The 26671-nt window shown below is 31.8% G+C and overlaps 1 protein-coding gene, 2 long non-coding RNA genes and 1 other non-coding gene across 4 annotated transcripts; 2 read left to right on the plus strand and 2 right to left on the minus strand.

Moving 5' to 3' along the window:
- Positions 1-1013: 1013 nt before the first annotated feature.
- LOC132604126 (outer envelope pore protein 24, chloroplastic-like) lies at positions 1014-5756 on the minus strand. Its single transcript, XM_060317478.1, has 3 exons — positions 5485-5756; positions 2248-2622; positions 1014-1292 (listed from the first exon to the last, which is right to left on the minus strand). The coding sequence occupies exons 1-3, from the start codon at positions 5725-5727 to the stop codon at positions 1215-1217; spliced, it is 696 nt and encodes a 231-aa protein (XP_060173461.1). The 5' UTR covers positions 5728-5756; the 3' UTR covers positions 1014-1214.
- Positions 5757-12072: 6316 nt separating this feature from the next.
- On the minus strand, positions 12073-12144 carry TRNAK-UUU (transfer RNA lysine (anticodon UUU)). The gene has a single exon. It is a non-coding gene; the product is annotated as a tRNA-Lys (tRNA).
- Positions 12145-14585: 2441 nt separating this feature from the next.
- LOC132604127 (uncharacterized) lies at positions 14586-15570 on the plus strand. The gene is made up of 2 exons (XR_009568639.1): positions 14586-15161; positions 15260-15570. It is a non-coding gene; the product is annotated as an uncharacterized LOC132604127 (long non-coding RNA).
- A 313-nt stretch (positions 15571-15883) lies between these two features.
- LOC132604128 (uncharacterized) lies at positions 15884-17598 on the plus strand. The gene is made up of 2 exons (XR_009568640.1): positions 15884-16912; positions 17011-17598. It is a non-coding gene; the product is annotated as an uncharacterized LOC132604128 (long non-coding RNA).
- The last annotated feature ends 9073 nt before the right edge of the window (positions 17599-26671 follow it).

Raw genomic sequence — 26671 nt, forward strand, 5'->3', positions numbered from 1 at the left:
GCTACAAAACTTTTTGATTCCTCTTAGTATATAGTTAAAATCTCTAGTATTTACCACGATTGAGAGTCCGAAACAAAGAGTCTCAACCAAGGAATTTCAAAAGGGTATAAGAGATAGTATTATTTAACTTACTGCAATTCCCTGTTATTTAATAGAGAAGATAGTTTCATTGTTCATTTTTGGGTGGAATTTGATAAATATATGAACTTTTTTCATACGTGGTACATGTTCATGGGCAAGCTAGAGCAAGACAAGAGTTCAAGATGCCAAATATCATGGGTGAGATAAACATAGTCTAGGGCGGAGCCAGAACATTTGATAAGGGGGTTCAAGAAAAAGGGACTGGATGAAAAAGGGTTAAAAAGTATTGTTACAGAGAATCAAACCCACAACCATGGGCTCAATAATAGGCACCTCAGCAACTGGGCTGAGTTCTCTAATATGTTAAGAAGATGCAACATTAATATTTATACATGAATCAAAAAATTGACCCCATATATATAGTGCAATTTCCAACGAATGGGGTTCGATTGACACCCCTTGCACCCCTATAATTCCGCCCCTGAACATAGTACTCCCTCCGACTAATTTATGTGATGTAATTTGACTAGACACGGAGTTTAAGAAATAGATGAAGATTTTTTAATCTTATGGTCTAAAACAAGGCAAATATATTTGTTTGGTTAGAAATCATCTCGTTACACGTAAAAAGTAAAGTTTAAAGTTAAATTATTGTCAAATAAAGAAATGGATCGTTCTTTTTTAGACTAACTAAAAAGGAAAGTATGTCATATAAATTCGGACAGAGGAGTAATTGTTAAGGGTGGCAATGCAAACCATACAATAATCTTGTAATCCCATAAGTGGGAACAAGCATGTCACTGCCAGAAGAAGAATCACACATTTCTCCTAAAAAAAAAACTCCTAATTGTTCCCGAACAATTAGAAAGAAATTCTTTAACCAGAAGAATTTGATAGAGCGTAAGGCAAACATGAAGCAAATATAATGAGAGTGCAACAGGAAAGGAGAAGGGGCAGAACAATTTCAGGTGAATCATTGTTGAATACTCAAGGCATTAAAACAACAAAGAAATCTAAAGTTCTGGAGTATAATGTACTGGCAAATGTTGACCATAAATTTTTGAGTTGTCATGAAACGCTAAACAGGTTCACTAGTTAATACAACCATCATATGAAGTCAATAATTGCAAAAATCATATGTCAAAGTTCCACGAACTCTCCGCAGCTAACTTTGAAAGTTTCTTATCAGCCAAACAGAGAGATGCAGAAACCTGGAGGCAAGAATAACTTAGTGTCAGAGTCTCTCTGCATGGAGAGAAACAACAAACAACAGCATGAAAAATAAAATATATATTGTATATTTTAGATGCTAGCTTCACAAACTATCCAAAGATCAAACAAAGAGAACATGTCAGCAACAGATTTGTTTAAGTCATAAGCTAGAAGACACCAACCAGATTTGCCAACGACAAATCAAAGTTATCAGATTTGCCAATGACAAATCAAAGTTATGTTTTTGGATATTTACTACTCCTCCAGTTTCAATTAATGTGAACCCTTTACTATTTGGGGAGTCTACGAGGTGGTTCTTTGACCACGTTTTTCTTAGATTTTTTCTAAATTATTTGAATTATAAATTATCATGATTTATAGTATTTTTAATGTAGTTTCAAAATATATAAATTTTATTTTTACAAACTTGAAAAATCTATGTCAAAATTTAAGGTCAAAGTTATAAAGTTTGACCTTCGTACTCCGAAAAGGTTCACATAAATTGAAACGGAGGGAGTATAATTTACACGGCACAAACATGACATGAACCACTTTTAAGTTTATTACGGTTAATATTGGCATCACATATATAACATAATGCATAATAAGGGAAGGAGAAAACAAGATTGAGAAAAATATTTTTTTTTTTTTAAAAAGGGAGAAAACCTGGCTCGATTTCTCTGATTTACTCCACAAGCTAATGTCAGAGAATGCAACGGAACCCAACTCAACCACTCAACATAAACTAGTGCATGTTTTCAACTCACGATATAATTTTGGAAGAGGAGGCGTTGAATAACTCATAGCTACTTCTATTGCTCAAATAAGACAGGAAAGAAGATACTGATGAATCAATCAATTATGTCGTGTTAGTTTATATAAATCATTTTTATTCATTCCACTCTATTCAGGTTTATAACAACGATATAACTCACACAACAAAACAATACGTACCTTAAAAGATCCATCTAGCTTAGAAGTCCTCGACCATTCAAGCCCCAAATCATTACTCTCCATTTGATATGTAGCCTTGCATACATGATCCCCATAAATTTTATGTGACACTGCCAAATCCCAAAAATTACGTTCCGTATCATAGCTCGGCTCGAGAGTAGTGAGTCCTCCATGAACATAACTGTACTTCAATTTACAACCTATCGAACCTAGCTCATGATTGGCCGACACCTTGTTTGCAGAATCAAACACTAATGTCCCATCCAATATTGTTTTGCCATCTCCTATATTGTGAAGGGCCGTATTGTGAATGTACTTCAAATTCAATGGCTTCTCCATAACCTTAATTGAGTTCATAAATTGAAATCTGAAGTCCTGGAATCACAAAAGTTCTATAGCAATTGTAAATAATAGTCGAGACAAATTCTAAACAAAACGGACAAAAATGTTGGTACTAAACAAAAAACGAGTACTCCTTGCATTTTCTCTCCACCTGTTAAGAAAGCATTTCAAATTTTCAAAATACTTCAATTAGTACACCGAAAAAAATAAGCTAATTCAGCAAAATAGTTACTCCCCCCCCCCCCCCCCCCCCCCCATTTATGTGACATGATTCCGAGAGTCAAACTTCTTTATTTTGATGTGAATTTGGACATTGAATCTTTGAAAAATAATTTAAATGTCTATAAACTAGATAAAAAGTGTTATAAGTCACAAGAATTACAATTTAAAATGTTTAAAGGGTGTACAAATAAATTACGGTAAAAAAAAATCCTTTTTGAATTTTGAGAAGTGAAAAGTGTCACCTAAATTGAGACAGATGGAGTATATAAATATTGTAAGTGCCAGGTGATTTTAGTGCCACTATCCATGGAGATTTAACTATTTGTTGCTTGAATCCGTGAACTAATAGTAATTTGAAACACAACAGAGCATATTTGCAACAGGCATTTTACAAGGTAAATTTCATAGATGATCACGTAACTATCACTTTTTTCACCAAAATCAGAAATATGCGTTCTAGCCAAAAAAAAAAAAAAAAAAGGCCAAAGGTGCAAATATACCCTTCAACTTTGCGAGTTAGAGTAGATCTACCACTTGTTTAAAAAGTGGTGTATATATACACTGTCGTTACACAAATAATGCAAATATATCTTTGTCGTTACACAAATGGTACAAATATATATATATGCCCTTTTCGCTGCCTGATTTTTTTTTAAAATCATTTAGCTAATCTTTTAATTAAAAAATGCCACGTGGTTTTGAAAAGAAAAAAAAAACGAGTCTACCCAATTTTTAGCGGACTTAGTTTCTTTAAGGGAGAATAACCTATATATACATAAGAATAGAGTATATTTATAAAATATGACGATACTTTTCAATTTACAAAATATACCAATTGATTTCTTACAAAACATGTACGAAAATTTGTGTATGAAATGTATATATCTGGCTCAAAGCTTAAAATTTTCTCTCAAAATTTTGTGTATGAAAATTGTATGAAATATGTATATCTCGTTCAAGGCTTAAAAATTTGGCTCAATTTTTGTGTATGAAAATTGTATGAAATATGTATATTTCGCTCAAGGCTTAGAATTCTCATATTTTTCGTGTATGAAAACTGTATAGAAATGGTATGGAAAGTACATAACTGTATAAAATTTGTAAAAAGTTCATGTTAGGTTTTTGGAAATTTAATATGACTACAACAACATTGTATACAACTTTCATACAAATTTAATGTAAATTTCGAATCTCGCTTCAAAATTCGAATGAAATTTAATACAATTACAACAACATTGTATGCAACTTTCATACAATGCTAATACAACTACAACAAAATATAAAACTTAAAAACTAAATTTTATGCAAACTCAACATATAATTATCATACAACTTTACTACAATTTGAATCTCACTTCGAAATTTGAAGAGAAACCAAATCTCATCAGATCCACCATCAGTCCGTTAATTTTTCTAAATTTTCTTTGTTTTGAATCCGCATAGTGCGATCATAGAATTTGAGATTAACAAAAAAGTTTCATACTTGTGAAATTTCCTGATTTGATAGTTGAATTTTCGAGTAGTTTAATTATATTTGCAATGTTTGGAGTTGTTTTCGGTCCTTTGAGACCATCGCATAATACTACTTTTAGCCTGTATCTAAGACCAAAGAGGAAATTATAATTTGAAAAAAGGAAGTAGAAATGGGAATTCCTAATGTCTCATATTCAAATAACGGAGACTGAAAACAGCAAGTAGAAAACAAAAAGCAAGAACAAAAAAGAAGAGGAATTCAAGTAGGTAGACAAGACGGACATATTTGCCACATAAAGGGAACTTTCGTAATGGTACAAACGTGATCTGAACAAATTGAGCCTAAACTCTGAATTCCTGAATCTGCATTGCCTATGTATGATTTGGTATCTTGTTGCTAATTTTGAAGAATGGCTTCATTCTCTCAATATTTTTTCTAGACCTATGCTTTTTTAAATCATGTTTGTTTAGATCTGCCACCAAAGCGTGGCCTGAACTCGCCAAAGAAGACGTTAGAGAAGAGAAAGAAAAGGGTGGGCGCTGAAATTTTTGGAGGAAATAGAAAATGGAAAGAAAGGGAACTGGGAAAGGAAGGGTGGGGTGGCGTTGTTTTGGATGAAACAGAGAATGGGGAAAAGGGGAAGGGAAGGGTGGGTTTTTATTTTTTTTCCAGGTCTGTTATGTTTTGTAATTAAATTGGTATATTTTGTAAATAAGGAAAAATATTCTTATGTTTTGTAATATAGAGTCTTAAGTAGTATTATTAGGTCATTTTTCCCTTTTTTTAGAGCCACAAGGCAATTTTTTTTTTCTAGCGGGTTTTCTTGTTCTTTTTTTATAAAAAATATCTGTTTGGCTTTAAAGAAAAAAAGTTTGACTATTTTTGTAAATGAATTAGACACGACCCATGAGGAAAAAAAATTATCCCGTAGCCTTAAAAAGTAATTACTAAAAAGATAGGTAGGCTTAATTTTTTAAAGCCGCGTGTTATTTTTATAATTAAAAAACAAGCTAAATGATTTTTTTTTTAAATATCTGTCAACAAAAAGGGTATATTTGCACCATTTATGTAACGATAGGGATATATATGCACAATTTTTTTAACGAAAGTATATCTACTCTCAATCATAAAGTTGAAGGGTGTATTTGTACCTTTTCCCGCAAGAAATTAAAATACAAATGAAAAGATATTAACGGCACCTTTTCGGGGGCCTTGTAGTCGAAAATAAATGAGCCAGGTTTTTCAATAGCTAAAGCTAAGCCGTCTAAGCTTGGAGCATTGAGTACTGTAGCATCAGTCATAGAAGCACGTAGCTTAAAGTCACCGGCGTTGAAGGTTACACTTGCGCCGCCGGAAACCACGCCATTGTTGCTGTCATACCCAGCTTTCTTTTCTTTTTTGGGTAACTCATACCCAGCTTTCACTGATATTGCATTCATCATATTTATTTGAGTAAATTTTTTTTGATTAATCTGTGCTAGCGAGATAACATAACATACATATATAGTAGTTTATAAAGGATGGAAAGGTACACATAGTTCCAAACTTTTTAGCTACTCCATGCAACTTTCACTTTTCTTTTTGTTTTCTCCATTCTCACGCCAACATACCTACTTTGAAATTTGTGGAAGAAGGTATTGCGTTTGAGTTTTGGGGGTCCTTTGTTTTGAAGAAAATTATGCTAGGATTAGTTAAGTTGGATTAGTTATTCTAGTAGTATTATTTCTAATTGATTGTTTGGTTTGTTGTATTAAAAATAACATGTCACGACTATTTTTGTTATTTTCATTGTTTAATCTTGGAACTGTTATTCCACCTTTTGTCGGGGATAAATTATGCCGGTACTATTTTAAATTTCAGAATAACTTATCCCAAGATTCATAATCAAACTAGAGATAAGACGGTACTAAACTTTTATCTCAAAACTATTTTTCCTTATTCATTGTATCAAACGACCCCTTAGGAATAGAATCCTTTTAGTTAAGGGCGGGTTTAAAATTTTAATTTTATGAATTTTGGATTTTTAAAAATATGTGTAATTTTAATAAATTTGTTAATATAAGTACAGTATTTTTGGTGAGATTTGAATTCTGAATCAGAATAAAATTACAATTACTGAATTGGTACTCACAAAAATGGAATTGCAACCTTTCAAATCTGGTATATATATCAGTTTTGTAAAAGATTTATGCAATAAATTTCTTAATACAAGTACAGTACTATCAGTTTTTTTTAAGTATAAGTTTTATGCATTCACATGGAGAAAAAGTTTTATGCATCCTCAAGGGACAAAAGTTTTACACCATTAGGTCACTTAAACCATAATGGATTAAATTTTTTATACAACATTAACTGGTAATCTCCTAATTTTTTTATAGCCTATTTGACCAAGTTTTAGGAGATCAAAAGTGTTTATTTTTAAAAAGTGGGTGTTTGACCTAACTTTTGAAAGAAAATAAGTGATTCTTGAGAGTATCATCAACTTCTTTTTCAGAAGCTAAAAAAATATTTTTTTCCTCAAAAACATTGAGAAAATATACTTAGAAACACTATTTAAAAGACACTAATTGTTGTTCAAAAATACTTTTTAAATTAATTGATCAAACAAAAATTACTTATCACCAATAAAAACTTAAAAATACTTTTCAAAATAAGTTAATTTTAAAAGCTTGGTCAGACCTTCTGTTAGTTAACTATGTTTTCACTTGATAGTAGCTCCATCGTATTACTTTGTATATTTAATCGCTTAACTGTTCTGCTATGTATTATAATTATTTCATATTGCTTAACTGTTCTGCTGTGTATTATAATTATATTTCATACATGAAAGCATAAAGTACTAGGTACATAAAAACTTTAGACAAAAGAATAGCTAGCTCTTAAAGCTGCCACGTCCCAAACAGCAAACGAGAATATAATATTCGTTTCTTAGAAATACTTGACATCGTTAATCACGGTAGTCCCAAACTAGAGGATATTCGTGTTTGAATGTGTTCCACATGCATCGTCGTTAATCACGACGATTGATACCTTTTCCTGTTTTGTTTAACTAGAATACTTGTACTAAAGTTCAGTTTAAAAGACAGAAGGGTAGAATATATATAGTAGGAGTTGCATTTCCAAGCCATCAAGACGAAATTAAATAACAAAAATGGGTATAGTAGCTAATAACTAGAGTGCATTTGACATAATATAGCAAAAAGGATTGAAGAGAGTCCACCGAGGAGAATGCGATGAAGTATTGGGCTCTTTCGAAGTGATATGACTTATGAGAATGCGATTATTTCAATTTCATACTATCATTTTGGTGAAAAATTGAACATTGTAGGAAATTTTTGAACAATCTCATAGCCTGAGGCATGTCAATTAAGACACTGTCCTTAAGGATATTTCACCTGGTATGAGTGTATCTCCCGAAACTCAACAAGTTCTTCTAGTACAAAACTAGAAGTCAGAATCTAACAAAGATTTAAATTTAGTGAAAAACTCAGCGCACTAATAGAATATGGAAAAAACTTTTTGTCATCTCATCACCAAAATGAAAGGACCTTCATTTAGAATTACAATACATAGAGACCCAAGCTGATTTCATCCGAATTGAATCATAGGTTAGCTCCATTAGAATATATATAAATAGGTAAACAAACATCTCATCAGAATGGTGAAGATACCCCAACGTATTAAGAAGATAATAGCCATAAGGAGGCTCAAATCTAATGGCTAATTATGATGAATAAAGAGGCAGTTACAATTGACAAATGAAGATAATTTAGTTGGCCAAATTAAATAGCGAGACGTTGGGCAATAGGTTTGTTTGACCAAATTAAAAGGTAGACATTAAGGTAACTAATGAAATGATTATTATTCTTTTTGAGATATGTTACTTTTTCAACACATTTGAAATAACGGATCTGAAATCAGGTCAACTCATTATTTTAACCAAAATAACTTCAAAGCACAATTTATTCTATTATTTGTGAATGCTATCACTTCAATCTGCACATATATCTCCTGGTAAATCTAAAATAAAGTCATCTCATAAGTAGTCATAACATATTCCATCCAGGTATCTCATTTTAAGTATTGAATGCATTTTTCAAATAAATAAACTATCAATCTCTTCCCTTTGTACGTCTCAAAGTTGAAAACTCCTACAATTATTCAACAGGGATTCGAATTCGCTGGACTAGTAAGTTAAATTTATTGGACCAATAAATTTGAAATACTCGAACTGGAAGGCTAAAGCAAAGTGGAAGCTTTTAATTATAAGCTTGAGTTTAGTGATTAGTCAACAGATATAGTCATAAACCAGTCTGAAGGATTCCTTGGAGTGGCTAAATGCAAAGTGTATCCAGCCATGTGCTGAAGAATTCGTTCCAATTGCTCAAGTACTGTATATAATGATGATATTGATTATTCTAATACATTAACTCTCATGCAAGATAGTCCTATTTATTTTTGGATAAAAATTATTTTAGTCCTCTAACTTTACTTTAAAAATCGAAGACTTCCCCTGACATTGAACAATCGACATTTTCATCCTCTTATCTCAACTTTAGGTCATTGACCGATAACTTTATATTAGTTGACCGATCATTAAGGGGTAAAAAAGAATTTCACTTATATTTTTAATTAATTAGTGATTACCCTAATTAATAATATATATAAATTTTTCATAGTTTCCTCCGTTAATTAATTATAATGCTTTCTACCGTTTTTAATTTTTCTCCACAGCCTAAGCATTTCTTCATATTTCCACAGTTCAAACCATTGTTTTAAAAGGCAGTGTTAGAACTCGCCCCGAGGCTCGCCTCGGGGCAGGGCAATGGCAAAACGCCCTGGGCTAACGTGCGGGACTTAGTTCCTATGAGGCTTACGCCCTAAGTGTCCAACCGTAAGCCCTAAACACGCCTAACGCCCAACGCCCAGGGCTTGCCTAACAGTTCTTACACAAATTATATTTTAAATTCCTTAATTAAAATCATTCACCCTCATAATTGTTTAACAAAATAATGATACTTAATAGTTTTTCATCTATAGAAATAGAAGATTGGGTGTAACTCATATAACAAGTCGTAGTATTGGATATTTACTATTTGAGAACGTCGTGAGGGTGAATATCACTTAATTTAAAAAAAAAAAAAACACATAGCGGAATTTTACATTTTCACTTGTCATTGGTCATAAGTCCTATGTATTAGAATTATCATATAATTTTATTTTTTGTTCATGAAGAAGTTATGTTTTAATTGTAATATTGATAAATTTTATTGATTATTTGCTTATAGGGAGATAAAATGAATAGTATGATAGTAATAGTGTTTTAAGAAACTATGTTTTTTTCCGTGTTTGAAAGTTAAAATGTTAGAATTGATTTGCATTTCATAATAGCTTTTATTTCATTGTATTGTTTATACTTGTAAAATTATGTTATATATAATTACAAGTTATAAGCGGTGTATAATGGATTGCTTTGATCATTTTTTTGTGAGGATCAACGCGCGCGCGCGCGCGCACACACACACACACACATATATATATATATATATATATATATATATATATATATATATATATATATATATATATATATATATATACAGTTTTCTTTTATTTTTTATGTAATTTTACCTATTTAAAAATATTTATTATAATTATATTATTTTAAGAAATACTAAAAATTAAATACCCATGGGGCTTACGCCCCGTGCCTCGAGGCTTACGCCTCGTCGAGGCGTATGTAAAACGCCCCGCCTTTTAAAACACTGGTTCAAACCCTTGTAACCATGTGATCTTAGCGCTAATTCCCAAATAGATAAATTTTGGTGCGATTCCATTTTCAAAGCCTCTATATTTTTATGAAGCCTAGTGCATCTGACGAGAAGCTGGATGATTAAACAATGATGTTATTTGGATTATAAGGAACACGATTTTTCTTTGGCTGACAATGGTGATTCGATGAAGAAGAAGATGATAAACAGTTTCAAACCTTTTCAATATATAAGTGGAACAAAGTACATCATGTGTCTGTGAGAAGTAATACATAATTGTAGTGAAAGTAAAAAATATGTAAAGTATTTTTTATCCTGACTTAGTTCTCCGGAAAGTGAAATTGAAGTTCAGCATTATTTGGGTGCCTAGATGAAAATGTCGATTGTTCAATATGGGGTGGGGGGGGGGGGGGTCTTTAATTTTTAAAGTAAAGTTGGAGGATAAAAATGATTTTCACCCATTTAATTTTACTTGTACTTTATAAAATTGTCTATTTGGGCTGCTATGGTTATTTGAATGGGAAAATGACACAAATGGCCGGTGGGGTGAAACTAATCCCACCCTCTAACCCAATTTTTTCCAAACCCAAATTATACCTACTAAACTAATCTCATCCATTAGCCAAAACTTAAATAAGACAATTTTCAAATAAAAACCCAAACACAAAAATGTTTGAGGCAATTTTTATATATAATATGTGTCATTTGTGTATAAAACATGTATCAGTACCTATCTGTAATGTATAGAAAATGTATAAAATATGAATCACTAAGTTATGTATCATTTTTGTATATAATATGTATCATTTGTGTATATAATGTGTATCAGCACAGTGCAACTGCCCTATATAGAATAGAAAATTGTATCATTTTTGTATATAATATGTATCATTTTATATATATAAAGTGTATATATAATTCCAGCATATGTATATAAACTATATCAGTCTTGTATAGAAAGTGTACCATACGTATAAAAAATGTATAATAGAAACCGTATCATTGTGGTATATAACATGTATCACTATTGTATATGTAAAAAAAAATCATATCATTATTGTATAATATGTGTATAATAAATGTATAATTAGCGTATAACTTATGTAAAATAAATGTATGATTAATTCCAGCATATGTATATAAACTGTATAATTCTTGTATATAAAGTGTATATATAATTCCAACATATGTATATATATTGTAGCAGTCCTTTAGTGGCGACTTTTTGCGACTACCACGAAAAGTCTTTTTTTTTTAAGCGCCTGAGTTGTTGGGCCGGTCAGCCTTAGCATTATTTTGAGCCGACCGGCCATTTTTTGGCATTATTTTGGGCCGAACGGACACCTAGTGGAATTAAGCCCAAACAGTAGCTAAATGTGGGATTAGTTTGGCTGAGTGGACACACAGTGTCCTTTTCCCTATTTGAATATTGTGTACAGGCCCAGGTTTTATGTATATGTAATTAGTTTCATTTTTGGTGGATTTTGGAAATATTCAAGTTTGTATTTTTGTTAAAAAGAACTACTAAAAAAGTTCACTTTGTCGTTGTAATTTTTTTTTTATATAAAATGTAGAATGTCCCCTCTTATATATGCATGCAGTGGCGGAACTAAGAGACTATTATGGATGTACAGTGTAATTTTGATAGCAAAATAAAAAATAAAAAATACGAGATTCCAAAGTATAGTCCACTGGCCAAAAGGATAAAATTTCAAGGGACTAGTTAGGATTATTATTTAATAGAAAGGAAAAAAAAAATCGTGGAAACTTCTCTACACATCCAAAGTACTTTTGAGGCTCAACATTTAAACAACTATAATGTCGAATTCAAATTATAAATTTGGGAAAACACGACAAATAAAGATTTCCAAGAAAGTTGAGAGCAATGGAGGGGAAATTAATTAGTACAGTCAAAGTATCCGGTCAAGTTTTGGATGACTTCAGAATTACTGGAGCATTTAGCAAAAGTTAAAGGTGCATGCGGGAAAACCAAGTAAGAATTAAAAAAGTGTTATTCGCCGTCTGTGGGGATCGAACCCACGACCACGTGGTTAAAAGCCACGCGCTCTACCACTGAGCTAAGACGGCTGCTTGCTTTAAGTATCTTCCGGCTCCTGTTTTAGTTTTATATCTAGTAATTTTGAGTTATGTGTTTCTTTTTTGCACACTGGAAAAATTAAATGATTTTTTTTTTAATATTGTTCACAAGCAACATGGCATAAGTCGGCTAGAAGAATAAACTTCATAGTCATTAGCAAATCTTCTACATGCTCGTGCCTTCCGTTAATCAGAAAATTTACGCATTTGTTTGTCTCCCTCCAGATGCACGACGTAGTGGCAAGTTCGGTAATGGTCCTAAGATGATGAGGATTATATACCATCTCTATAATAAGTTTGACAACCATAAGTAGTCTTTTGCCACTTCTCATTCTTGGTACCCAATTTCTTTTGCAAATTTGAGATCTTGTTTGATGTCCATATTTCTGCAATCAAACTTAATGTAGCCGCCTACTTACCAAAATATCCCAACAACCATTTTTCTTGGTCATCCCTAAAGATCTCTCCAAAAGCATCATCTCTGGTTTGATTCTTCGTATTATCATCGGTATTAAGCTTAATCCCTCCTACACAACGAGGCAATCACAATTAGTTTAGCATTTTCAGATATACAGATTTTCGAAGAAAATACGCCATTCATTTTCTTAGCATAATCTCTAATTTGCTTGCATATAAGTTCAGGGAAATGTTATTCTTAATCAAAATTTTATTTCGCTCTTTCATGTATCTACTTAGTCAAAAATAGAAGTGTAACGTTACAAAAAAGCTCGCCGAGAGTTATTTATGATATCATCAAACCATTTAACCATTGGTTTCTTAGTGAAAGTATCATCCATTTTGCGAAATGAACATATTCCATATCTACTTAGATAGTGGACAACTCCTAATACTATGTGCAAAGTCCTCGAATTCTCCATCACAATCGTTCACTCTTTGGCGATTCAATTATTTTCTTGTTGAATTTAAGCTCATCTGACATTAGCCGATTATGTTTTATAAGTCATATAAAATATTTTAGCTTAATATTTAGTGTCAATCAATTTTTTCATTACGTGTTCCATTCCAAGCGGTCTATTGCTAAAACAACATTTTGTTAGAAATGAAATGAGTATAAATTATTTTCAATTGGGTCAAGCAACATATGTGATACCCACACTCCATCAAGCAATATGTTAGATACTGTAACCGTCGCGCCATTGTTGCTAGTATCTACGTTACTTTGTTTATGAGTGGGCTATCACCTATCACAATTCTAAGTAAAAAATTTATCAAACCACCATGATCTATATTTCATTTCGCCCTTTGAAGAAAACATGATTTAACTCTTATAATATTTTCTAGAAATTTATGCTAAACAAACTTACTTGTGTTGCACAAACAACTTTATAATTACAAGAACTAGGAATTGTACCCTAAAACAAGTAAGATTCAATTCCACGTCTATTAATGGTTGATTTTGACTTTGTCTAATAGTATAAATTATAAATAGTTTGATTAGATATAAAGACGAATTATTAAGAAAAAGCATGTTGTAACACGTTTGTAGAGATTAGCATAATACACAAAGTATTATAAAAACTAAGGACCTATATAAGGAAAAATGCACAAAATGAAATTAATAAAAACATTTTAAAAGCTACATTGAGAAGAGGACATATAAAGATCCAAAGAAAAGTAGGAATTGTTTGCACCCTTAAACAAAGTTGTTTGAAGATTTAATTATAGACGTCGATTATCTTCATGGTATATTATGAGATAGATGAAATACTTTCATTATTTATTAAAGATTATGAAAGTCAAATTTTGAGTAATGAATTTGATAAAGGGCACTTCACAATTGAATAGGCATCACGCAGTGTTAATTTAAATATACTAAATCCAGAGAAATAGGATTTTTTTTGTTTTTTGTTTTGGTAGAGGACACTTTATAATTAAATGAGCATTATATCGTGCAGATTTAGATTAGTCAAGTTAATAAATTTTGATCAATCTGTTAAATAAAAAAAGCTTTGAATAGTGTTTTATTTTGAATTTATATATTTTTAAAATTAGTATAAATTTATAAATAAATAAATAAATTATTTACAGCTTTAATTTTTTTTTTTTTTTTTTTGTAACGATAAGCGTGAAGCATGTTGTAACATGTTAAAAATATTAGCTATCCTAGAGCCCGTTTGGATTGGCTTATAAGTTGCTTATAAGCTATTTTCAGCTTTTTTGAGTGTTTGGTTGGCCAGCTTAAAGTCATTTTGTGCTTAAAATAAACTAAAAAAATAATTGGGCTCATTTGACTTAGCTTATCTAAAGCAGCTTATAAGCTGAAAACAGCCTATAAGCCAAAAAAAAATAAGTTAGACTACCAACTTATTTTTTTTAGCTTATAAGTTGTTTGCAGCTTATAGGCATGAGCCCATCCAAGCAGTTCCTAGTCAAAAACCAACAATTAATAACCTTCCTATATTAATATTCAACAATAGCCATCTAGATATGTCCGTAACCTACTCATCGCCAGCCTTTAGCCCTACTCCACAGTCAACACATCTCCACCGTTAAATCATCTCCCATCTCATTCAATCCAAACCGTCCAATCATCCTAACCCGCGTTATAAAATGACGCATCATTTCTTCATGAACTTGCACTCCATTTTCAACCTCTTCCTTTTTCACCATCTCTTCTCTTTTCAGATCTGTTAACAATCATTTTTCTGCTAATGGATTGGTATTTAGATGTGTATAGATCGTTCGCCGATCTACAGTTTGAGTATAGTTTCGAGTTTGTTTGCTTTTGAATGTGCGTTCTGACTGTTTTGTTTAGGATCTAAACAGCGGTTACAACGTATATTCATGATCAAACAAGATAGAAGGAAGGAGAGTCTTAATCTACTAATTTTATTGAGTCACCCTTTCAATGAGATGTATCGTTTTGAGTTGCATCTCCTATGGGCAAGCTGTCGGTAACGGTCAGATCTGATGGATTTGATACGAGATTGAGAGCTTTAAACAAGGTTTTGACCTTTGTTTCGTTGTTCGCTGTTAGAGTTTTGTCGGTGAGCAAATATTCTTTTTTATATATGTGTTTATATGTACAGTTTTGGACCAACTTTTATTTATTGACATGTAATTTTGGTATTTCTGGATGCTGCAGGTGATCATCATTTTATGTTGATTGATTGCAAGTGGATATTGATGGTCCTCGAAATTATGCTAGATTGGTAATCGGCAAGAGTGAGGTTGTGAGATAAGGTTATCATAGTTTAATTTGTTGTCAGTTATATCAGCTTAATTACTATTATGTGCATGCATATATAAGAGTTGATGATGTGGCTAGAGAGAAAAGAGAGGATATGTGAGGTTCTTATTTTTTGTTGTTGTTGTTGTTGTTGTTTGCCGACCTTTGCCATGATGGGTGCGCTCGCATGGCAGGTCAAAATACCTAATAAAGTTTCTATTTTTTTGTGTTTGGAGGGGAGATGGTACGGGGTTTTTTGCCCTCTCCTCTCTTGTGTGTCTTGTCTTGGGCTTCCTTTTATTTTTTCCCTGGAATCGTTTGCAAGATCTTGTCGCATCGAATATGGTGGTTACGCGAGTTTCGAATGATGGTTTTGTTTATCTGCAAAGTTAAACAACAACAATTTATGTTGGCATCAAACAGCAACAACAATGCACAGGTTAGGATTATTCTGCTCCAGCTCTCCAACCAAAGGTACAAAAATGAATTCCTTTCACTAATATTTACGGTTAACTTGCACATAGCATATGGTCTTTGCAAATAGTAGTCCATAAATTTTTTAATGTTCTACTAACCAATGATCGCGCTAACTAAACTGTCTTGAAAGTTAAAATAGTTGTCCATAAAGCTTTTAATGTTCTATTAAACAATGAGCGCGGAAACGAAACTGTCTTGAAATAGTAGTTCATAGAATTTAAGTTCTCTTAAACAAAGATGGCAATTTTAATTTATTTGTTTAAGTTTTCATTCGAATTATTTGGATGAGCTAATGGTTTGCTAATCAGCTTAATTTCACGATGAAATGTGTTGTGCAAGATAATGAACGTTATTTTACAGTCGGCTGAACAATCAAAAACTTGGTAGAAATAACGTGTCTTCTAAATTTGCTAACTATCAATTTATAGGACAAAGCTTAACTATGTTTTTGAATGATGAGTAACTAGTTTACCGAATCTTAGATTTTCAAAATTCATTTAGATATACTTTTTAATTTGTCAATTCTTAAAAGATTTTAGATTTCCAACCTTACGAACTACCCATTTCAATGCGTCAAACATCCTAATTGGTCATTCTAGTACGACTATAGATGCTCACCTCACAAATCATCCATTTCAATTCCACAACCTAGCTAATTGTTCATTATCATTAGATTATAGGTTACTAACCTCATGAGTCATCCAATGAATGTCACTTGTTCATCTGCAATACTATTAAGATCAACAATACTATTTACATTGCAAGTTCACTTGAATGTGTTTTGGACTTTGATTCTTGTACGAATGATTGATTGTCCTTATAATAGTTATTATCATTGTAAAAGGTTGTTGGACAATCATTGTAGTTTCCTAATTTAGTGGTGGATTTCAACTGAGAGTTGTATTTGTAGTCTTGGAGGGGTGAACATGTACCTGCAGATTTTATCTTTTACAGTGTAGAATTGTTTGAGATTTTCCTCCGCCGGTTGTGTGATGGTGGCCTACGCTGAAATTCTCCGCCGACTTGGATCCTGGAATTGCTGCTGTGTTATACTGTGTGATTGGAGAAGCTTTGCTGCTGAATTGATCAGAGGTGAATAGTATTTCTGGGTTCTTTTCCCTGTTTGCTGCCATTCTTTCCTTGGAGTTTCTTGTTTGCTGTCATTCTGACTTGGAATATACATGGAGCAGCAAACCAAATTTCAGCTGTTTTTGCTCTGTTTGGATGGATTGGAATAGCTGTGGATCTGAAATTGAATGAAATTGAAGTATCTGTCCCCTTTCAAAACCATCAGTGTGTTGCTGGCTGAGTCGTTGAAGTTGGTCCAGATCGTTTGCTGCGTAGCTGAAGTAATATTAACACAGCAGCGGTAGGAATGAAGCTGTACTAGGCATTCAACATTATAACTGCTTAGTACAACTGCATTCCCGCTGTTGCTGTGTTCAGAAGAAAGCTGCAAGGGGGTCTATCTCATGTTTCATTTTATCGTCTTTGTTCTTATTCTGTCATCTTGGTATGGAATTGAATATGGCAACTTTCTAGGCGGTGGATGCGGGTTCATTCTCATTGCGCCTAATCGAGATATTACACGTCTGTACCAATTATAATGAGAATATCTGCTATCTTGTCTTGTGCTCATCTTACTAGGTTGTGGAAGTGTACCTCGACTGAAAGATTATTTCAAGGAAATTTTGTCTTCTGATACATGGGTAACTGGTCATCTATTGAGGTAATGTGTATTGCCATATGCTAATTATTAATCGGATATATTGCCACCATGTTTTCGTTGCGTTGCATTTACAGAGTTATTCTACTGCCTGGTGGAAAGCTCATATTATCTAGATATAGTATGTAAGAGAAGTAATATGATGTTCAATCCTCCATGGTTTTGAAAGGCCTAGATTTGTTACTGATGCGTTATTCGCGACTGGAGATTTTTTGTTATATTTTCAGCTGATGATGTAGTTTAATTTTACCTTTTCTTTTTCGTTTTTTTTTGTTTAGATTTTTAGTAAAGATAAAATCAAAGAGTCCTGTAGTCTCTTTTCTCCCCAAAGAGTCCTGTTCTTCCTCTTTTCACGCTTACATTTGGCAATTAATTGTGATATTAAAAATCATTCTGGGAACAAAATTATGTTTTCCCTTGCAAAGATGTATATTTTCCAAATATTTTGAGAACTGAGCGGAGGATTGGTGAAGTGTTCTAATCTTTCTATCACGTTTATAGGAGGATGCTTACCTTTTTCGCTGCCTTTTCAGTAATAATTTATTTCGGTACATACTAGAAGTCGTGGATTTTCTGCACCATACTAATTTAAACCGAAATTTTTTCCTACTTGAATTTGTCTATTTATTTTTGTAGCTTACGTGCATAGTATTAAAAGTAAATTTGAAGGTTAAGAAAGTTGTTAGATGCACACAAGCATGCATAATTTTGAAACATAACACTTTTGTTTAAGAAAGTAGAGAATAATTTTGAAAAAGATGGAGTAACAGATATCATTATTCTTAATTATTTTTTCACAAAAATTGGATTCCGTCTTACTGTAGATTTCGAAAAAAAAAAGTATTTAGGACCTGTTTGGCCACAAGAATTATTCACTTTCTTTTTGGAGTATTTGTTTTTTTTTTCAAAAATTAGTGTTTGATCAAGAAATTTTAAGTATAATTTGAAGTTGTATTTGAAATTTGAAAATAAAGATATGTATTTGACTGGATCCCAAGAGTTGTATTTGATTGAATCTCAACCCACCATTACATTTAAAAAAAAGTTAGTTTCATCTTTTTCACAATCAAGCATTTTAATAAAAAATATTATTTGTAAAAATTATGATTAAATATAATTCCAACTCTGACTTCAAATTATGATCAAATACAATTTCAATTCTAACCTCAAAATTTTAAAAAAAGTGAAAAGTTTTTGAATTTAATGGCCAAACGCCTACTTATATTGTTATAATAATAGACCCTTTGTTTGGTTTTTGATGGATCCAAGAGCTCGGCCTTTGGGGGAGCGCTCAAAGCTAATCAGCAATTGAGAGGACGGTGGTTCGAATCCACCTGGATCCCATAAGTTTAACATAATTAATCCTTCCGTCCCAAATTAAATGTTTTATTAGTTTAAGAAATAGGAGATTTTTGAATCACATGGTCCTAACTTAAATGTGGGTAATGTATTATTTTTTTTTTAAAATTTTATGAATTAATACTTGTCATGTGAGATGTTTAAAATTTGTAATGTAAGATGTTTAGGCACTCTATTAAAAACAAAGTAAGATATTTAAATTGGAACGGAGAGAGTATTTAGATCTCTAACTTGTGATTTAAATAAGCACGTGGTCCTAACTTAAATGTGGGTAATGTATTTTTTTTTTTTTAAATTTTATGGATTTATACTTGTCATGTGAGATGTTTAAAATTTGTTATGTAGGATGTTTAGGCACTATAAAAAATAAAGTAAGACATTTAAATTGGAACGGAGAGAGTATTTAGATCTCTAACTCGTGATTTAAATTAGCAGGTGAAGAAATGATTTATTGTCTCTCTGGTGTTTAACATTAGGTTTATGTTGCCATTCTTAAAATTAATCTTACATGGTCTAAGTAACTTCATTAGTGTTGTCGGAAAGATGAGTAATAATTAAAAGTTAGGTCGTCTTTTGTATGGGCAAAAATATTTTTAAATTTTTCTGGTTGTTTGAAATGTTGAAACGCTTGGAATATATATATATATATATATATATATATATATATATTTAATAAAAACAAGTCCTGTGATTAAGTAAATTGTTTCTCTAATGGGGATAGTAGAAACAAGTTGAATAGCTGGCTGGCATTAGCTCATTATTTTCTATGAACTTTCACCCCGTAACCCCTCCATCCCCAGCCTTTACCCTTTCATAGAGTTTTCTTAGATCCCATACGAATGTTTGAATAATATATTTTTTACTTATGCATTAATTACAAGAGGCTAAGTGAGAAAATGGGGGATTTAATTTGGAGCGGGTCAAGTTGGTGGGTTGGGATTCAGTTAATTTAGATTAAATTTAATGAGTTTAGTTAATTAAATGATGTCACGTATTTAATGAGATGGAGTCCTTAGAAATAAGGGCATATTAGACTCCAAAGGTGGACGGCGAGGGTATTTGGGAGCTCAAAGGTGGATGAGGTATTTTTACAGCAATTCTAATGGTTTAACGGTATTTTAGGCCCTTTTCTGATTATGAGAAGCTAAGTGAGAAAAAAAAAACTCATATTTCGGGAAACTATTTTTCATAAATTCTTTTCAAATACTCTTAGTTTTAAAGATTTATTGAGGTGGTGCGTTTTTCTTTTTGCTGGAATTGTTTTTTTTTTTAAATGAACTCCAAACCTTCGTAATTGTGATTGTAAAATTTGTATATTACTATAATAGTAGAAAATTGTATTATTGGATGGAAGAATTATGAGTTGTTTATAGATGTAGATAGTGTTGTTGTAAATATGCAGTATCTTATCTTTTTCCTAGTTAAATGATTCATAATTCATACTCACTCTGCTGGTTACTTTCTTATCTTTTAACTTAAGTTGTATCATTATCGGATGTATCATAGACTGTAGTTTGTTTTTAGTTATTATTTGGCCTTTATTGGTATTTTGGTAGTTCTATTAGAGTGGGACAAAGAGCTATCTGGCAAGAATAAAGACGAAGATAAAGCCGTACTCAGTTCATGATCCATTCACTCTTACTTTCTTTGTTGTCTATTTTCTAGTTATTGTTGCAAGTCATACAGTATACTGATTCTATTATGTTCCATTTAATACGATACATTGACTTGCAGTATACTGATTTATTATGTTCCATTTAATACGATACATTTATTTGACTTTAAATATTCCGATTTATCTTGACATGTTTAAAATCACAGTTTTTAAAAATACTTTTGATATGTATCAAGAAGTCTCTCTTGTTAGGTAAAAGACATAAATTGACCCTTAAACTATACCCCAAAAGTTGCTATCGCACTTAAGTTTTACTAGTGACCTATTACACATTTAATATATGAAAAAATGATATTATTTACCCCTTCAGAATTGATGTGGCATAAAAAAGAATTATATTTAAATAATAAGAGAGCGAGGTTAATTTTTTTTTTTTTGGCAACTTCTTCTTCTTTAATCAACCCCCCCCAACCCCTCCCCCTTCTCCTCCACGTTCCCGCCACCCCCAACCCACCCCCTTCTCCTCCACGTTCCCGCCACCCCCCAAAACCCTTCGTCTTCTGCCTCTCACTGCCACCTCACCCCTCTCTTCTGCCACTTTCATGCCACCTCCAGCCCCACTTCCCAAACCCATTTTCTTCTTCATTTCACCATTACCACCACCGCCTTTACCCCCCCCCCCCCCCCCCCCCCCACATCCCCCAAAACCCTTATTCTTCGTTTTCATTTCATTTCTGTAAAACAACTATTAGGAAAAAAAAAATAATAGGAGTGATAAAAGAATACGTTTAAGTGGATGATTTTAACCTCCCCAAAGCCTCTCCTGTCTCTATCCCTATATTAGGAAAAAAAAAAAGAGGATACATAACAATACAATATAAACCCATCAGCTACCATTGTCGTTGAGAGAGAGCTCTAGCCGTGTGAATCTGGTAAACTACCATTCACATTCACGTGCCCAAATAACAACACTCCATTGGTATACTTGTGAAATTTCCCACATAAAATTAATAATATCAAGGCAAATTTGTTGCCATTGATGTAATAGCAGCAGTAGCAGTAAAATTATTAATACTCCCAGTGTTGATTTTTTGACTACTATTGGTGAAATTCTTGATGTAATAGCAGCAGTAGCAGTAAAATTCATGTGGTGATGAAATTGGTGGCAATGGTGGTGGTGAAGCTAGTGGCGGTGGTGGTTCCGGTGAGATGGGGTGGTGGTGATGAAGAAGATATAATTATTGGAGAATTTAATGGTTAATTAGGAATTAATAGTGTAAATATAATTAATAAAAGAAAATCGAGTGAATAAAGAAAAGGAATGACTATAAAATTAAAATTTAGGAAATTTCCAAGGTGGCGCTGACGTGGTGCTGGCGTGGCGCTGATGTGGCGAGAGTCTGTGTCACACTTCCCACCATGTGATTGGTTTTCAGCTCTGGAGGGGTAAATAATATCACTTTTTCATATATTAGGTGTGTAATAGGTCACTAGTGAAGTTTAAGTGCGATATCGACTTTTGGGGTATAGTTTAAGGGTCAATTTATGTTTTTTGCCTTCTTGTTTCTTAAATTCTTCGGTACTAAACATGACATGAAAATTATAGTAGTAGGAGTATAATTTAGCTTGTAATTAAAGACTTCTAAGAAGGGACAATTCATTCCATTGCAGAAACCTAAAGAATAAAAATTAGTTCTTCGATCTTTTTTGTCACGTAATTGAGGTTTAAAATTTCCATCTTTACGAGCTTAGATTAAGATTTAATGAGGGTGAATGTAGCTTGCTTCATTGCAACCTTGTATGTTTTGTTCAAGCATCTGTAGAGTAATCTGGTAATATATTAAAAAAGGTTTATTCCAGTCCCTAAGAAATGTTACAAGAATGTTTTGAAAGATAAATAAAATAGTTTGCTAGGTGGCATTTTAACATGATTTTTATTTAGTACCTTTTGGTCGAATTGGTTTTAAAGTTTTTATTTTTTTATTATTTTTGGAGAAAAGCTTAGTTACGTGCCTATTTTTATTTCTGTTTCGGTTAAGTTTGGCTTCAATTAACATATTATTAGATTATTTTGAAAAAATCAATTTTTTTCCTGTTATGATCGATTTAATTTCCAAACTAACAAGATTATTGTTGCTAGCCTTCCTTGAGTTTGGTTGTTGATTGGATGCTTGTTGGTTTCCAAGAGTCCCACTAAATAAGGGTTCAAGACTGGCGTCAAAATCCCAAAAGAAATATTCAAAGTCTTTTTATCTATCTATACTATTTTAAAAGCATGAATATAAATATTGGTTGATTAAAATATTCTTTAAATATTGATAGACTTATGTACACTTTTAGTCTAATTCTACCATATTTCTACTGACTATTTTGTAAATTAAAAAAAAAGCATAACTGAAAATAGAGTTTTAATCAAATTCAACTTCTGATAATTAACTAAAGAATAGGAGCGTTTGCTATCCCAATCCTACCTATAATTCTTGGACACGATTAAAAAGTACAAAGTCAAGAAAAAAATATTGAACCGCTTTGATAAGTTCTAATATTCCTAACTTACTCGACATACGTTAGGAATGTTATCCTATTACTGCTAGGAAAAAAAAAACATATGTTAGCTAGGAATATAATATTAGACTTACTTCTGTAAAGGATAATTATACTTTGTAACTCTTACCAAATTTGTAAAAATGAAACCACAATATATAGTAGAGGATACTGCCTTCTGTAAGATGGATTAGTCCGAATTATTTTGTACATATTTAATTTCTTTTCCGTCTACAAAATATTTTCTTTTCTTATCAATTTTATAATAATTTACATAGGATAAGTCGTGCAACATCAAAAAACAGGTAATGAAAGGAAAGGCAGGGATTTTCAATAAATGATCACTTAATTCCTAATATTGAATTTTCTTAGTCACAACATATTTGTTACATGGGGGAAAACAAGAACAAAATAAATACCAAGGATATTAATACTTTTGTGACTCATAAAATAAATGTTTATAGTCATAAATATATTATCTAATAATTTTTACAGTGATTGAGATCAACTGAGAATAACGTGCAATTGCATGTTTATAGAGACTAGTATGTTATTTTAAAAGCATGAATATAAATGTTGTTTGACCAAAATAGCCTTTAAATATTGAACGACTTCTATACCCTTTTAGTCTAGTTTTACTGTATTTCTTATTTTCCTTATTTTCCTTGTGTGATTGAAAGTTGTTTGTGCACGCTTGAAGTTGAAGTCTAACAAAGAAAATTAGGTCATTATAAGACCATAATTTGATAGGCCTAGGTATTTTTAGATTACTTTATATGTGTGGTCTTAAGAGATAGAATAAGAGTCGTTAAACTAAAGTAAAGTATTATTTCAAGACAGTGAGTAAAGTAAACGTTGAATAAAATTATAATCTTAAAGATTTTATTAAAATATTGAACGGTTTTTATTCAAAATATAACTTCGTGCTAGATAAAATTGTATTATTGAAGAATGTAATTAGTGACAAACTAAGTTTATTCCTCTGCAAATTGATTATGCTAAAACATCTATCACAAAGACTATAAAGAAAGAGTTCTAAATAAGCACTACGTCTAGATTTTCCTCTCATAATTAGGAATGGCCGCCTTACTTTTATGAGTTCGTCCGAAACAATAATTGTCCAAGTTTAACATACCCAAAGATTCTAATTTGGTTTTGTTTTAATGTGCAAACACGTGCAAGCCAAAGAGAGGAACAAGTAATTTTATGGCCTGTGGATTTAATTTGTTGAGGAGCTGTGGCGCTTTCTCGCATGCATCCGAATCATATAAGTTACAGTAAGTATATCATCTTTAACATTCACATCCATCATATTATATATGTTCTTTTGTTTAAGATATACACATTAATTTTTAATTGAAAATTAAAATGACTAGAAAGCACGAATATAAATATTAGTTGACCTGAATATGTTTTAAATATCGAGCGTCATTTATATCTTGATAAACTCTAATTCTATTTTTTAATGAACTACTCATGTTAGGATTACTCAACATAGGACAGAATGTTATCCTATTACTACTCTTTCCTTCTCAAATTATTTGTCGTGATTACTAAAATAGTTGTCTCAAACTATTTGTCATTTTAGAAGTTCAAGACACAATTAATTATTTTATCTCCATTTTACCCATATTAAAATTTCATCATTAGTGGAAATAACACATAATAGAGTAGACATTTAATATATAAAGATTATAACTTAAGACATAAATGAGGGTAAAATTAGTCAAACTCCTCCTAATTAATATTTTTTAAGAGGCATGTACACAAAAAAAGTGACAATATTTGAGACGAAGGGAGTAGTAATATTTTGATACATAGTCAAAGTGATTTTTGTGTGATAAACTTTAAGTTGGACTTTTTTTTTTTATACAAAAATAGAATAGTGATTTTTGTGTGACAAACTTTAGGTTGGATGACTTTTATATAAGAAAAAATAGAAAAGTATTTTTTGTGTGATAAATTTTAAGTTGGATGACTTGTATGTAACAAAAAATAGAAAAATCACTTTTATGTGGTAAACTCAACGTTTTGTTTTTGGTAAACCAAGAGACTTTAACATAAATAAATAAAGCTATTACAGACTAAGGAGGGAGTGTATCCCAAATTGGTTCAGGGATAGCCACGTTAAAGTTGTTGATATTACAACCTGTCACAAAACGTTTATAGGTAGTTCCTAACATGTCTGTCCAAAACACGGTTAGGATATTTTTAGGGGAACCAATACGGATATGCTTGAATAAAATAGAAATATAAGAGAGAAAACAAGAATATCAGGTAAAAACATAAAGGATAATGGGAAGTATTAAGTGGATACGATCAAACAATATTTTTGTACCTTATACAATAAATAATATATAATTTCAAATAACATCACCTAATATTTGAGAGATTGACAGGGAATAACGTGCGAGACACGTTCATAGAGACTAGTAATACTAAATATATTGATACAAATAATCATCTAACAGTTAAAAGTTGAAAGTTGAAGTATATCTAATTTTCATCCTTTGACATGAAATGATCCTTCTATGATCTACCGCGTACGATTTAACATTCAAGAAATATTTAGAAGCAGCACCAATGAACCCTCTTTTAAAAGTAATTTTAACCAAGTTTATCATATGTTTATAACAAATAAATTTATCGATTTAATATAAACTGTGTCTGAACCTTAAGAATCATAAACTTTGAGTTTGAACCTTACTATGTGTTAGCACGAAGGAAAACATTTTTGAAGAATGTTTTAATTTTTGCTTAGTTAAAATATTTTGATAAATATCTTATAGGGAAATAAAATTCTTTAAAAATTTCCTACATGAAATAGAGAAAGCAAGTTTCATAAGTGACGTGAATTGTCTCCTCACTACCGTTCAACACAGTCACCCCACCACCCTCGCCTTCGCTTAACCCCATCCTCGTTCCCATTCACCCCGCCCCACCCTCGCTCCGCCCAGGGTCTCCCCCTACCCCCTTTTAGTTAGTTACCTAAATTATATATAGATGGTCTTGAAATAATATTTATCTACTTACTTATCAACAACAACAACATACTCAGTGTAATCCCACGAGTGGATATGGGGAGGGTAGAATGTGCACAAACGTTACTCCTATCATTCTGGGGGTACAAACACTGATTCTGATAAACCCTCAGCTCAAAGGAAGTGTAATCAAAGCAGCAATCGAAGATAGAAAAGAAATAGTGATAGCAAAATAGCAAGTCACAACAATCAAAGTAACTACGAATCGAAGAATAATATACTATGCGAATATTAGGTAAGACTATTAGATAAAGAGAAGATGAGAAGAGGAAAGTCACAACAATCAAAGTAACATATAGTAGTAGAATCGAAGAATAATATACTATGCAAATATTACGTAAGACTATTAGATAAAAGAGAAGATGAGAAGAGGAGACTAGCTCCTGTCTCTCCCTCATAAAAGTATTACAACACAACTATCTACTACCATTCTACACTAGTGGCCTAGTCCTTGACCTCTAATCTAAAATAAACAAAAGATACTTATTTTATAGAAAAATATTTTAAAATATTTTCCTCAATACCAAAAACACCGTAAGAAAGATGAACTTTGATTCTTCACTTTT

Source organism: Lycium barbarum, chromosome 7, assembly GCF_019175385.1.
Source record: "Lycium barbarum isolate Lr01 chromosome 7, ASM1917538v2, whole genome shotgun sequence".
NCBI lineage: Eukaryota > Viridiplantae > Streptophyta > Magnoliopsida > Solanales > Solanaceae > Lycium > Lycium barbarum.